The 13,925-nt window shown below is 39.7% G+C and overlaps 1 protein-coding gene across 5 annotated transcripts in view; it reads right to left on the bottom strand.

Moving 5' to 3' along the window:
• The window catches only part of LOC140574361 (uncharacterized), a 30,132-nt gene that overhangs the window by 4,695 nt on the left and 11,512 nt on the right, over positions 1–13,925 (bottom strand). For all 5 annotated transcript variants that reach the window (XM_072694154.1, XM_072694155.1, XM_072694157.1 and 2 more), the window contains exons 8-14: positions 13,790–13,864; positions 13,538–13,702; positions 11,626–11,744; positions 9,585–9,650; positions 7,708–7,809; positions 2,331–2,505; positions 1,600–1,711 (exon numbers count right to left, since the gene is read on the bottom strand). In XM_072694154.1, coding sequence (XP_072550255.1) covers positions 1,600–1,711; positions 2,331–2,505; positions 7,708–7,809; positions 9,585–9,650; positions 11,626–11,744; positions 13,538–13,702; positions 13,790–13,864 — 814 coding nt within the window. The remainder of the gene's footprint in view (positions 1–1,599; positions 1,712–2,330; positions 2,506–7,707; positions 7,810–9,584; positions 9,651–11,625; positions 11,745–13,537; positions 13,703–13,789; positions 13,865–13,925) is intronic.

Below are 13,925 nucleotides of genomic sequence, written 5' to 3'. Positions count from 1 at the left end.
GGGCTATTCATCTAGTTGGAATGAACATAAAAAATGGGCTTTTCAAAACTTAAGGCAGAAATCTTGAATACCTTTTATATCAAATAACAGAATGATATCTATCCCTCCTTGAATTGTTGTTAAAGTGTTAAGGACACACCTTGTATATAAACCTGCTTCCATTAAAATTTAAGATAGTTGATCTTCAAAAATATGTTAAAACAGAACAAAATGATTGTGCAGTTACCTTAGTACGAGGAATTCAAGAATAAAAGTATTTCCCATCTGAAAGTGGCTCGTTAATTTCTTATCTTATTTTCATTAGAAGAAAATATAATTTGTCTGCCAAATGGGCAAGGGATATTAAAAGCACAGAAGTCCACATTTTTGTAAGGCTTTATCCAGTCTGGAAATGTTCTGAAAAAGTGCAACACAATATGTGAAATGAAAAGGGGAAATTTAATTATGAGTAAAAAAAAAAAAAAAAACCTCAAAAAAGTATGTTTCTTTAAAATGACACATTTCACGTTTATTCACTCTGAATGACTCTAAGACCTATTAATTAAAACACCTTTCCAAAATCTCTTGACTATTGATATAATTTCTTACTGCACCTTCCAGGTCTTCCATTTCCCCTTCAGGCACTCTACAATGAATAATAAGGCTGGTGTCACACAGTAAACAGTGTGAGACAACTATTTGCACATTGCAGGTTTTCCACACCTTTTCCACACAACTTTACAGTAACATGAAGTGATTTAAAAGCAAGCTGCATTCAGGACATTCACTTTACTCTGCCCTTCAGTAAGACTAGTAGCTAAAATTGTCCTATATTGTACCATATATTGTATCTTAGACATAAACGAATAAATAATCAACTTGTGATTCTAAAATATATAAGATGAAAAAGCACATGCTTGTCTTCAGTCTCTTTTTCCTATGTAACAAATAGAACGAAAAAAATGAAAGATTGGCTTGGCTTATATAAATGTGTGGTAAGCACTAGAATATACAAATATATTTATTATGCCCATTTTTAAATAAAAAAATGTGATTATTGTGCATTTTCTAGGCTTTGTGAGCATTTGAAAACAAAAAAAAGAAATCAATCACAGCTGATTGACCAGTGTCTGACTGAAAAATTGGCACCATCAGCCATTCAAACAGCTTTGATGTTAGCTTAACTAGCAATTTAAGCTTCCAGCTGATAGGTAACATTATTTGAAGACACCATCCCGTGTTTCATCCAAGATGTGTCGATTGACATCAGTTAGTTTAAATGTAAATTCACCATATAACGCCAGTCACTTCCAGCTCTGAACTCACACTTCCAACCAAAGGAAACTTAATGACATGTTCCAAAAAATGGAGTCTCAAAGGTATAAGGAGCAAGTGGAAGTTGACTCAGTTGACCACAAGAACTGGCAATGTGGACATGGCTGATGCAATAACAGCAGCTCATGGCTAACTGCTTTTAAACACCCAAGCTATCCGCTTCCATCTTTCCATCACTGGAAGTTAAGTCTTGTTGCAGCTCTAAAGAGAGGGTAGTTTGTACTGTAATTATAATAACTTCTGTTTGCTTTTGTCAGATTCATTTCATAAATGTGATGGCCTTACCTTCTTTGGAAGAGATGGTGGGCAGTCTAGACTCCAATGTCTTCACAGCCCTGGTGTTTAGACGACCCTTATAGATGTGTCCATCTAGGCCCAGGATGTCCACCTCCTCTGGCTAAAAAATCAGAGCAAGAACAGTGTGATATCAGTAAGGTATAGGGATGATACAGCTATGCATTTTCACTCATGTGATCCAATTATCCAGTTTTCATTTACTGTATGTATATGTGTATATGGTCTAAAAATTGTTAGGGATGTAACACTATAATATATTGAATTTTATCACACTGCACGTTTGTATTTTGACTAGCTTAATGTTAGCTTTTGGCTAGTGTTAGTTTGCAGCTATTAGTTTGCAGTATTAGTTTGCAGCTAGACAAACTGTTTCAGATATTGTACTTTCATACTGCTAAATGTGCTAATTATCTGAAACATTAACATTAATGTAAGGCATGTTTTGATTATTCAAAAACTCACATCAACACTCCACTGTAATTTGTCCATTGTATCCAATTAATCTTTACATTTTTATACCCCATAATGTGTAAACAACTGCCCCAAATGTAATATATTGACAGGCTTTTCTTTTCCAATCAGAATTAGAAATACTTTATTGATCCCAGGAAGGAAATTGCAGTTGTTATAGTTGCAACTGTTTGTGTAAGAATAAACACTCTATAAAATAAAATATAAAAAACAGCATTTTTAGCATGAACAAGATACACATTTTTAACCTGAACCCTCAGGCCTGAGCTGGACATGGCAAGGCCATCATCTTCTGTCTGGATCAGCTGTGTAATGTGTTGCAGGCGACTGTAGCGTCGGTTGGTATAGGTGAGAGTGTGACTGCCTCCACAGCTGCGGGACATGGCCAGGTAACTATAGGTGGCCATTTCTGGGATGTGCTCACTGGACGGCAAAACAAGGCAGATCATGGGCATCAGGTTAAATCTTGAGATGTCAAACTGGTGTCATGCTGTAAAAACAGTAAACTCTAGAGCTGTATAACTTCACTGCTACACACAGAATATATTTATACCATTACAATTACCAGTTTTGTTACTATACATAATTAGAATTTATTTGTTTTAAGTTTTGGCCAAAAGTTTTGAGACTGACTTATGTTTTTCACAAAGTTTAACGCCTTTAGTATGTTTATTGACATCCAGTTTAGGTAAAGGCTTAATATTTACAGTGTCTTTACGACATCTGCAATTCGCCTTGGCCTGCTGGATATCACTCCCTTGGATGAAAAGCAACCCCACACATGAACGGTCTCAGGATGTTTCACTTTTGGCATGACACAGGACTCATGATAGTGCTCACCTTTTCTTCTCCATACAATCATTTTTCCAGATGTCCCAAGCAGTCTAAAGAGAGGTACAGCAGAGAAAATAACCCTGTCTTCTGCAGCCAAATCCCAGCAGAATATCATGTTTTTCCTGGAGAGAAGTGGCTTCTTTGCTGCCCTTTTTGACACCAAGCCATCCTCCAAATGCCTTTGCAGATGCACTCACACCTGCCTTCTGCCATTCCTAAGCAAGTTCTGCACTGGTGGTGGCCTGATCCCATAGCTGCATCCTTTTTAGGAGTCGGTCCTGTCGCTTGCTCGACTTTCTTAGGCACCCTGAAACCTTCTTCACTACAACTGAACCTCTCTCCTTGAAGTTCTTGATCAGTCTGCTCTTCTAATCAGCATGACTGAGTGATATCAGCTACCTTGTCCTCAGTAAAACTTCTCCCTGAGCTAACGAGAAGATCACTGAAATTATGTTAGTAGGACATTTTGTGGCAGGGCTGCAGCCATTTTTGTGGTTAAGTTAGTTTTCATGGCAAGGATTGACTTTGCAATTAATTGCAATTCATCTGATGACTCTACACAATTTAGAGATGAGGTTGTGAGAGGTAGATTGCAAATTGCCAGCGAACTTTGTGAAAACCAGGATTTTTGTCAGTTGTAAAACTTTTGGCCACAACTGTTCTCTCTGTCAGTAAATATTTTTGTTTGTGTATGTTCTGTTTGTGCGTCAAAATAATATTTTATTGTGAGCCCCCCATCACCCTTCCTCTTTAAATGACCATTAAAACCATTACAATTTTTATTTAGAATGTATTAAGATTAGTGCTTGTGATTGCAATATTTTTGCGACAAAATGATTTTACTTGATTATGCTCCAAGTCCTGCACCTGGAGTCTAAGGCTACTAAGTGTAATAAAACAGAATGTGAGAAATATCTGATTTTACCTAGACAAAGGTTACAGGGACAAATTTATTAACCAAGATTTCCTGTATTGCAAATAAAACACAATTTCAATATGTGTACGATATTTGCTGTCATCTATGCATCTACTACTTAAAAACAAAACAGCAAACACAAAACTTTTACCTACATTGATGTTGTTTGGTAACTTACTGAAGATAAGCTGTGCACAGAAGTAGAAGTACCTGAATCACTCTTAATAGACAGTGACAAGCTTAGTGAAGAGATAAAAAGTAAAAGGTTCCTTTTAAACACTAAATCTTTCAACTTTTAATGCTGTTACATCTGTTAAGTTTTTAAAGGTTCTACTTGCACAGTACTCTTTACATTGTACATGCTTTCTATAACTGCAGCATCTTATTTAGATATTAACCCCATAAGCCCTGAAGGCCTGAATGTGTACCCACAAATTAGAGACATTGCTGACTTTTTATGATTATCCTTTTCAGATCTGCACTAAGCCCCTTTGGTTCGAAGCTAAGGTCGTGGCTATGATGATGATGTTTCCCAGGATTTTAAACTAAATAAAGTAGTTTTGTTATGGTGTGGTGTGGGGTTTGGACTCAAGTGCAGTTAAACTTTGTTTTATTATAATTAAATGAAACTACCCCTCTTATGGTGTGTGCTTGGTGACTGTTGGGCTTGAACTCCGAACCCTGATAATGGGCGCCCAGTGTATTTCCACTGCGCCACCACAGCTGTGAGAGGTGGCAGTATTAAACACTGATCATAAGCAACATAGAAAACGGCAGGAAAACAAACAAAGGAAAAACCAGGAGTGATGTTTACTCAAACAAAAGAAAACAACTCAAATGCTTTTCTCGTTTCACTTCAGCTTTTCGCTGTTCACAACTTACACTTTTCTCTCTTAACTTCAGCTTTTCGCTGTTCACAACTTAAACTTTTCTCATTTCACTTCAGCTTTTCGCTGTTCACAACTTACACTTTTCTCTCTTAACTTCAGCTTTTCGCTGTTCACAACTTAAACTTTTCTCTTTTCACTTCAGCTTTTCACTGTTCATAACTTGAACTGTTTTCTCTTTTCACTTCAGCTTCTCTTTACTGTTAGCAACTTAAACCCACTGTTACCGTTCGCCCCTCTGCAAAGGTGCGACGGGGTATTATGTTTGGCTGGGTGTATTTATACCATGCCACACAGATGGGTCTGGTCAGCGTTGATTACCGCTGGGGATTCTGGGGCTTGGAGTTCTTTGCTCCAACCCCACCAGCTTTCATACTTTGCTGGCCAGGCCCCCTGCTGGTGGCTGACGGTACATGCTGCCTGCTCACAGTACCCCCCCCCACACACACACACATACCAGGGACGGCACCCGATGGCCCCAAACCAGCCGCACGATCATGCCTGAAATCCCTTATCAGCGTAGGATCCAGGATTTGGCGCGTCTGAACCCAGGAACGCTCCTCAGGCCCATAGCCCTCCCAGTCAACCAGATACTGGGTACCACCCCGGACCGTAAGCACGTCCAGCAAACGCTGGACAGTGTACGCTGGGGCACCCCCCACCATGCATGGGGTAGGGGGCAGGGCCTGAGGTGCAGGGGCCCCACATATGAACGGACGCAGGCGGGACACATGGAAGGTGGGATGTACCTTCATATTTGCGGGCAGTTGCAGCCGGAAGGAGACCAGGTTCACTCGCCAAAGTATCTTGAAGGGCCCCACGTACCTAGGGGGCAGTTTGTGCGAGACACCTTGCAGTGGGAGGTCTCGGGTGGACAGCCACACCCTTTGACCCACATGGAAAGGTGAAGCACAACGCCTCTTGCCCTCGAAGTCGCCAGTAGGGTGGCCCGAGCCTTCTGCCAGGTCCTACGACATCGACGGACAAGCTGCACAGCAGAGGTTGACTGTGGCTGACTGTGGCTCCAATCAACCGGCAGAAATCTCTCCAAAACCGGCTGGCGAATTGCGGTCCCCGATCCGACACTAGGTTGCAAGGAATTCCGTGCACCCTCACCACGTGCTGCAACAGTAGTTCTGCTGTCTCTTGGGGTGAGGGGAGTTTGGGCAATGCCACAAACTTGCATGCTTTGGAGAAACGGTCCACGACCAACATTATAACTGTATTGCCTTTGGATGGTGGAAGACCAGTCACGAAGTCCAGGGACACATGGGACCATGGACGAGCCGGAGTCGGCAATGGGTCGGGAGCAGGCCAGGTGGTCGGGACCGGAGTGCCTTGTTTTTGGTACACACTTCACAAGAGGCAACATAGGCACGTGTGTCCTTGTCCATTCCTGGCCACCAGAAGCGTCTCCGGAGGAACTCCAATGTCTGGACTGCACCTGGGTCGCCAGAAAATAGGGAGGAATGTCCCCATTGCAGAAGTGCCTGGCGAACTGCGGAGGGCACATATTGCCAACCATGAGGACCACCCCCGGGGTCGGGCTCCTGTCGGAGGGCTTGCACTATGTCCTCCTCAATGTTCCAGTGGAGGGGAGCAACTATTTGAGAGGCAGGGATGATTGGTTCTGGCTCTGGATTGGATCCCCGGGGTTCCCACCGCCGGGATAAGGCATCTGGCTTGGTGTTTTTTGAACCCGGCCTATAGGACAGTGTAAAATGGAAGCGGCCAAAATACAGTGCCCATCGGGCTTCCCCCAATGGGATAGTTGCGTTCTGCCTGGGTAAGTCTGTGGGAGTAGAACGCACAGGGATGGAGCTTTTTACCTGGCCCCTGGCGTTGGAACAGGACCGCACCTACACCTACAAATGGTTCATTGGGGTCTGGTAGCTGTAAAACCGGGGGTCAACCTCACTTTAATCTTTTCAAAGGCCCTTTGAGCCTCCGTGGACCAACGAAAGGGGCCTGGGGTCTTTCGAGTCAGGGCAGTGAGGGGAGCTGCCACTGTACTGAAAGTCTGCACAAAACAGCGAAAGAAGTTTGCGAACTCCAGGAAGGACAGCTTCTCTTTACTGTTAGCAACTTAAACCCACTGTTACCGCTCGCCGCTCTACAAAGGTGCGACAGGGAATTGTGTTTGTCTGGGTGTATTTATACCATGCCACACAGGTGGGTCTGGTCAGCGTTGATTACCGCTGGGGATTCTGGGGCTTGGAGTTCTTTGCTCCAACCCCACCAGCTTTCATACTTTGCTGGCTGTGCCCCCTGCAGGTGGCTGATGGTAGATGCTGCCTGCTCACAGTTTACCCTTATCTTTTACCAAAATATGTGAAAACATATATTAACGCAAGTGGCCTTATGAGACAATGATGCTACTTAAGCAATGATGCCAGTTAAGCACCATAAACTTGCTTACACTGACACTGTAGAGTTGGACTGAGAACCAAAATAAGCCATGCAGTGTCAGTGTACCACTACAATCACAGTGACATCAAGTCTTTCAATGCATAAAATGATGGTTAATTTGCAATGTTATTTTTCAAACATATAAATCCACTACAGTCTCTCTTTATTGTCCCGGTTCTCCTGATAACCAGTCCATCCCTTCCAACCAACATGCTCATGTGGGGATCACAAGGGTAGACCGTGGGCTAGGTGGGTTCCAGGTGGGCATGGGCTTTGAGTGGGTTTGTACCCAGTTGGGCTTCCCAAACTTGCCCCATTTTGTTAAGGGCAACTATTTAAAAACAAAAAGTTGAGAGAATGTCTTCTTCCTTTACACCTTTCACTTTAAATGTATATATTTTTAAAGCTTCTTAAGGCATGCTGTTTTATCGATTGGTTTAGTTCTCACCTGAACAATAACACAAAAAGGACTATATTCACTTAATTATAGACTGTACAGTATTTAAGTATTTAAGTATCTAAGTGAACTTGGTATCAGATGCCCCCTACAGGAGAAGCATGTTTCTAATTGCTCTTTACCTCTTGCTGTGCTGACGAACTTGCTCCAGCTCATAAATAGTGTATGGTCGGTTTGACTTATGAGAAGGTAGCCCAGGAGCTGAAGGCACTGTCATCAAATGTCTGAGAGATTTTAAAGACAGAAGGAAAATGAGTGTATTTGGGCAGAGAGCATGTATACAGTACCTATAAAATCCACCCCTTTGAATGTTTCCCCATTGTTTGCTTTAAAAAAAAATAAAAATGTATCCATCCCCTTACTCTTCAATATTCTTTTCTCTGAGTTGTGTGGAGTGTTATTTTGTCTTCATGGTGTATTTGTATCCAGGAATACTGATTAACCAGTGACCGGGCCTTTCAGACAAATGTCCTTATACTACAATCAGGTGATCTCCATTTCACTAGTTGTGAGACTACCAGCAGTCTCTGTTGAATGAGGTCAGTTACTTTAAAGGGACTGAATATTTATGTAATTACTTATTTGTAAATAAAAAAAAAACCAATTATACTGACTATAATTACATTTATAAAAGCAATATAAGGGGGTGAATACTTTTTGTAGGTAATGTATGTTCAAATATAAACTAAACAATACATAAATATAATAAATATTAATCCTAAAACAAAACATTGAGTTTATGTATGCAAATAATTTAGCATTTGCAATTTATGTATTGTATGAATTAAACATTTATTTTTATATATTTATTTTATTTAGCTATTTAAAATGTCACTTTTTATGACTACTGCAATCTCAGAACCCCCTGAATAGAAGAGCACACATTGAAAATCAGGTGTTTATTCATTAGTTAATTAGTTGCATTAGTTGTGCTTGATACAAAAACATAACAAAGGTATTCCTACAGATACAGCTGGAAGTTAAAGGGATATTAACTACACTACCTAGACATGGCAGAAAGAGAAAAGCTATCACCATCTGTCACCAGATTCCCAAGAAGGCAAGTGGTCAAAAACATAGACTGCAAAAAACCTGCAGCAATATTTACGCATACTAAGCACTGAATGTCTCCATGCCCAAACTCCAAGATGTACAGCTCTACTGACCCAAAAGCACAAGAAAAGTTGGCTCCAGTATGCTGAAAAGCATGCAAATAAACTATAGAATTATTTTGTGATTCTGTTCTGTGGAGAGATTAAACAAAACTAGAGCTTTTCTTTTGGATCAGCGGTAACTCTGGAGGAGGAAGAATTAACCATACGTTGAGAAGAAACCTGCAGCAAAGTATCAGGAAATCCTTAACCCCATGGAAAATCCTTAGTAGGATCTGAAGAAGGTGGTTGCAGCAAGCAAACCCAAGATTATTCGCTAAGATTATACAGGAATGCATGAAGGGTCTAGAGTAATTCTGAGACTGCAGTAGTCATTTAAGGTGTCATTTTGTGTTGAATTTGGGAAAAGCATTTGTTATATTAGTTGTGTTGAGCTATTGTTATTTTATTGATTTATTGCAAACAGCTGAAAGTTTGTAAGTTTTGCTAAGTTTGTAAGTTTTGCAATGGTGGTTGAATAATTTTGTACTGTACAGAACTAAAAAATATATACATAATTATCACAATCAATTACTATCCAATACTATTAAAAGGTAACAATACTATTTTGTGAACAAAGCCTGGTTGCAGATTCCTCATGGACAACCCCAGCCAGTGCATGGATTTTTTAAAATTCCATCATCAGCTCATTTGATTTAACATCATTCAGCACTGATATTCCAAACCACGTGCTAGGTAACTATAAATAATACTACACCCACATTATTATAGTTTCTTGTGTTTCTTTCCAAATTATATTTTTCACAATGTTTACTTTTGCACATTAGTAATACATGCAAACATGAATATATATTGTGTGATACATTCAAACTAGTAAAAAGACTTACGATCCTGGAGTTGTCATGTCAACAGGGCGATCACAGGAGATGCAATGAAACCTCGCTACAAGCTGTCTGCGAGAGAATGAAAGAAGACTTGAAAATTATATTTATTGCATATCTTAATATTAAGCTTCATTGGTTTCATTCTGAAAGATACAAAAATTATTTTATAGTATAGTTTTATTGGTAATAAAATATTATACATGAATGTAATAAAAAATTTAATAAAACCAAAAACAAAACATAAAGTTAGAATCCCAGGAAAGACCCAAGTTAAAAAAATAATAATTATAGTTCTGCTATAAATATTACTATAAGCACTGTGTAACTATAATTATTGTTACAAACACACATATATGGACACTTCATATACAGTGGGGCAAAAATATATTTAGTCAGCCACTGATTGTGCAAGTTCTCCTACTGAGAATTTGCACAATCCTACTTTTCTCCTAGTGAGATGAGAGAGGTCTGTAATTTTCATCATAGGTAGACTTTAACTATGAGAAACAAAATGAGAAAATAAAATCCAGGAAATTACATTGTAGAAAAATTTAAAGATTGTATTTGTAAATTATGGTGAAAAATAAGTATTTGGTCACCCACAAACAAGCAAGATTTCTGGCTCTCACAGACCTGTAACATCTTCTTTAAGAAGCTTTTCTGTCCTCTACTCGTTACCTGTATTAATGGCACCTGTTTGACCTCGTTATCTGTATAAAAGACACCTGCCCACAGCCTCAAACAGTCAGACTCCAAACTTAACCTTGGCCAAGACCAAAGAGCTGTCGAAGGACACCAGGAAGAAAATTGTAGACCTGCACCAGGCTAGAAGGAGTGAATCTACAATAAGCAAGCAGGTTGTGTGAATAAATCAACTGTGACATACAAGACCATTGATAAGCTCCCTCGATCTGGGGCCCCAGGCAAGCTCTCATCCCGTGGGGTCAAAATGATTATGAGAACGGTGAACATAAATCCCAGGACTACACAGAGGGACCAGATGAATGACCTGCAGAGAGCTGGAACCAAAGTAACAAAGGCTACCATCAGTAAAAAACTACGCCGAGAGGAACTCAAATCCTGCAGTGCCAGGCGTGTCCCCCTGCTTAAGCCAGTACATGTCCAGGCCCGTCTGAAGTTTGCCAGAGAGCATATATATGATCCAGAAGAGGATTGGGAGAATATCATGTGGTCAGATGAAACCAAAATAGAACTTTTTGGTAAAAACTCAACTCGTCGTGTTTGGAGGAAGAAGAATGTTGAGTTGCATTCCAAGAACACCATATCTACTGTGAAGCATGGGAGTGAAAACATCATGCTATGGGGCTGTTTTTCTGCAAAGGGGACCAGGCAGCTGGTCCGTGTTAAAGGAAGAATGAACAGGGCCATGTATCGGGCCATGATTTTAAGCCAAAACCTCTTTCCATCAGTAAGAGCACTGAATATGGAACGTGGCTGGGTCTACCAGCATGAACAAAGATCCCAAACACACCGCTCGGGCAACAAAGGAGTGGCTCTGTAAAAAGCATTTCAAGGTCCTGGAGTGGCCTAGCCAGTCTCCAGACCTCAACCCCATAGAAAATTTGTGGAGGGAGTTGAAAGTCTGTGTTGCCCAGTGACAGCCCCAAAACATTACTGCTCTAGAGGAGATCTGCATGGAGGAATGGGCCAAAATACCAGCTACAGTGTGTGCACACCTGGTGAAGACTTACAGGAAACATTTGACCACTGTTATTGCCAACAAAGGTTATGTTAAAAAGAGTTTTAACTTAACTTTTATTATTGACCAAATACTTATTTTTCACCAAATTTTACAAATACATTTTTTAAAAACCCTACAATGTGATTGGATTTTTTTGTTTGAACTAATGTTCCTAAAAATTAAGGTTTAAAAAAATTACACTATGTTAATTGTGTGCTACTTCATTGTTAGCAACAGCAGCATCTCCGGCACTAAAATCAAATGTCAACAGTCAATGTCTGATTAACAGAGCATTATACATATGTCTATGTGTTTGAAAAAAAAAGTGTTTGGGTGTCTTACTTTCTGAAACCGGCAGCATCGTCGTGTTCGGGGGCCGGTTGGATCTGTAGCTGCTTGCGAATGCTCTTCCAGCGATCCTCCAGCTGCTTCTTCAGAGGGTCCAGTTCAATGCGGTTCAACTGGAAGCACCAAGCCATAGGTGAAATTTTGATCTAGAGCTTGTTGTAAACAAAGCTCACAGAGGCTACTTCATTAACAGTGACTTAAAACATTCTGCACACAGCACAGACTGTGAATATGATATGTGTGATATATGTGATAACTATGTGTTGTGGCAGTGGTGGCTCAGCAGTTTGAGCACCGGGGCTATTGATAACAAGGTTTTTGGTTCAAAACCTGGGCTCGGCAAGCTGCCACTGGTTAGCACCTGAGCATGGATGTGTTAAAGGCGGAGGCCAAATTCTTTTTTGAACACAGACGGAATACACGACTGGAAGAACTGGGTCTGTATTCATCAAGTGCTGATTCTGAATCAGATCCTAACATTCATGTGAAAAAATAAACCTAATGTGTTTTTTTTTTCTTTACACACTACATGTTATGTTTGTATTTTTAATGTCTCAATGTCCCAATACTTTTGTCCATATTGTATATGAACAAGTTGTATGTGAACGTTTGGTAACATTTAGAGGTAAAATAACTAAACAAATTGAACTAATAGAAAAATAATTAGTAAAATGTTATTATAAGAAATGCAATTCAAATAAAAAAAAAATTACATTACTTTCAAATGCCTAAAATTAGAATCAACTGCAGCACATCAGCTTAGAGGATTCTGGAGGGGCCTGTCTAATTGAAACCTCAGACATTTAGTTTTGTTTGCTCTTGATTGTTGAAGTGAGGGGGGTCACCATGGCTCGATCCAAAAGCTCCCAGAGGCCCTTAGAATAAAGGTTCTAGATGCTTATGAATCAGGGAAGAGGATTTAAAAAGACAATCGGTAATCAGCTGTTCCACTGTCTGATCCAACATGGCCAGGTCAGTTCGTCCTAGCAATTTCAGCCTAAGAGCACACTGCAAGATGTGTAAATATGTCTCCACCAACCCTAGAAACTTATCATGGATTTCACAGGTAGCTCTTGCCATTGTTGATGTCAAGGAGCCTTCATCTACCATCAGAAGGAGACCCAAAAGCTAGATTTTCCATGAGATGTAAGTAAACCCTTGGCACCAAAAACAAACATCAGGGCAGGACTTAGGTTTGTCAGACAAAGACCAGGACTTCTGGAACATTGTGCTTTAGATAGATGAATCTTATCTCTTGACTGGATGCTTCTTTTTGACAGCTCCTATGATGTGCTGCACCTGATTAAATTGTAAGGCATTTAAAGTAAAAGATTTATGTATAACATTTTACAAACTATTTAAGACATTTCATCAGTTTTATTTATTTACTTCTAATATCTCCCAATATTATTAAAGTTTTAAAGTATTAAAGATCCAGTGTCTATATGTTTAAATATGTTAAAATAATATGTTTTTTCACATGACCTTACGGACAGGAATGCTTTCTTGACTCCAAATAGGCTTTATTAAAACAGATATTGATCCCAAAAAGTTTAATTGCAAAAGATTATATCTTCGTGAGTAAAACCATCTAAAATGTGGTCAATATAACTGATATTTATTAGAATGAGATAGTTGTAAGAATATTCTAAGATTACTTATTTACTTATTTCTTGACATTTGTATGTGTTTTAAGTAATGTAGGAAGTAAAATGATCTTGTCAGAATGTGTATGTGTGGGATCTGGTGTTATTCCATTTCAGTGAATTTAAGGAGAAGGCAAGTTATATCAGTAAATTATATTAATAAATTATATAAGTAAATAATACAATTTACTGACACAACATGAAGAAATTACCAAAGTGTGTGTCCTCCAGAACATACGTCACACTTTTGTTCTGCTCACCTTGGACTCCATCTCTGTAGAGATCTTGTTGATGACCTTGTTCCAGTCCTGCTCCTGACCAGTAATCTTACTGAGAAGCTCCTGAAACATCCCATTCAGCTGCTCTGTCATGGTGTCAAACTGTGTGCGGCTTACTTTGCTCTCCAGGGCCCGCTTGTCTGCTTTCTGTATGGGGGAGATGAATTTTAGCTGTGACTTGCTTTAGATTTGACACTGTGTTAGAACATGTTAGTTAGACTTTAGGAAACTCACAATGCCAATCTCCATCTCCACCACCTCTCTATCTGCTTTCTTCTCATCCAGCTCTTCAATAGCCTTGTACAGGTACTAAAAACAAAGTTTTCAGAGAAATTTGACTCTGTCGTGACCTATTATTTAGCAATTGAAT

The sequence above is a fragment of the Salminus brasiliensis genome, chromosome 12 (genome assembly GCF_030463535.1).
Source record: "Salminus brasiliensis chromosome 12, fSalBra1.hap2, whole genome shotgun sequence".
Lineage (NCBI taxonomy): Eukaryota > Metazoa > Chordata > Actinopteri > Characiformes > Bryconidae > Salminus > Salminus brasiliensis.
This window is presented reverse-complemented; position numbering and strand designations above follow the sequence as displayed.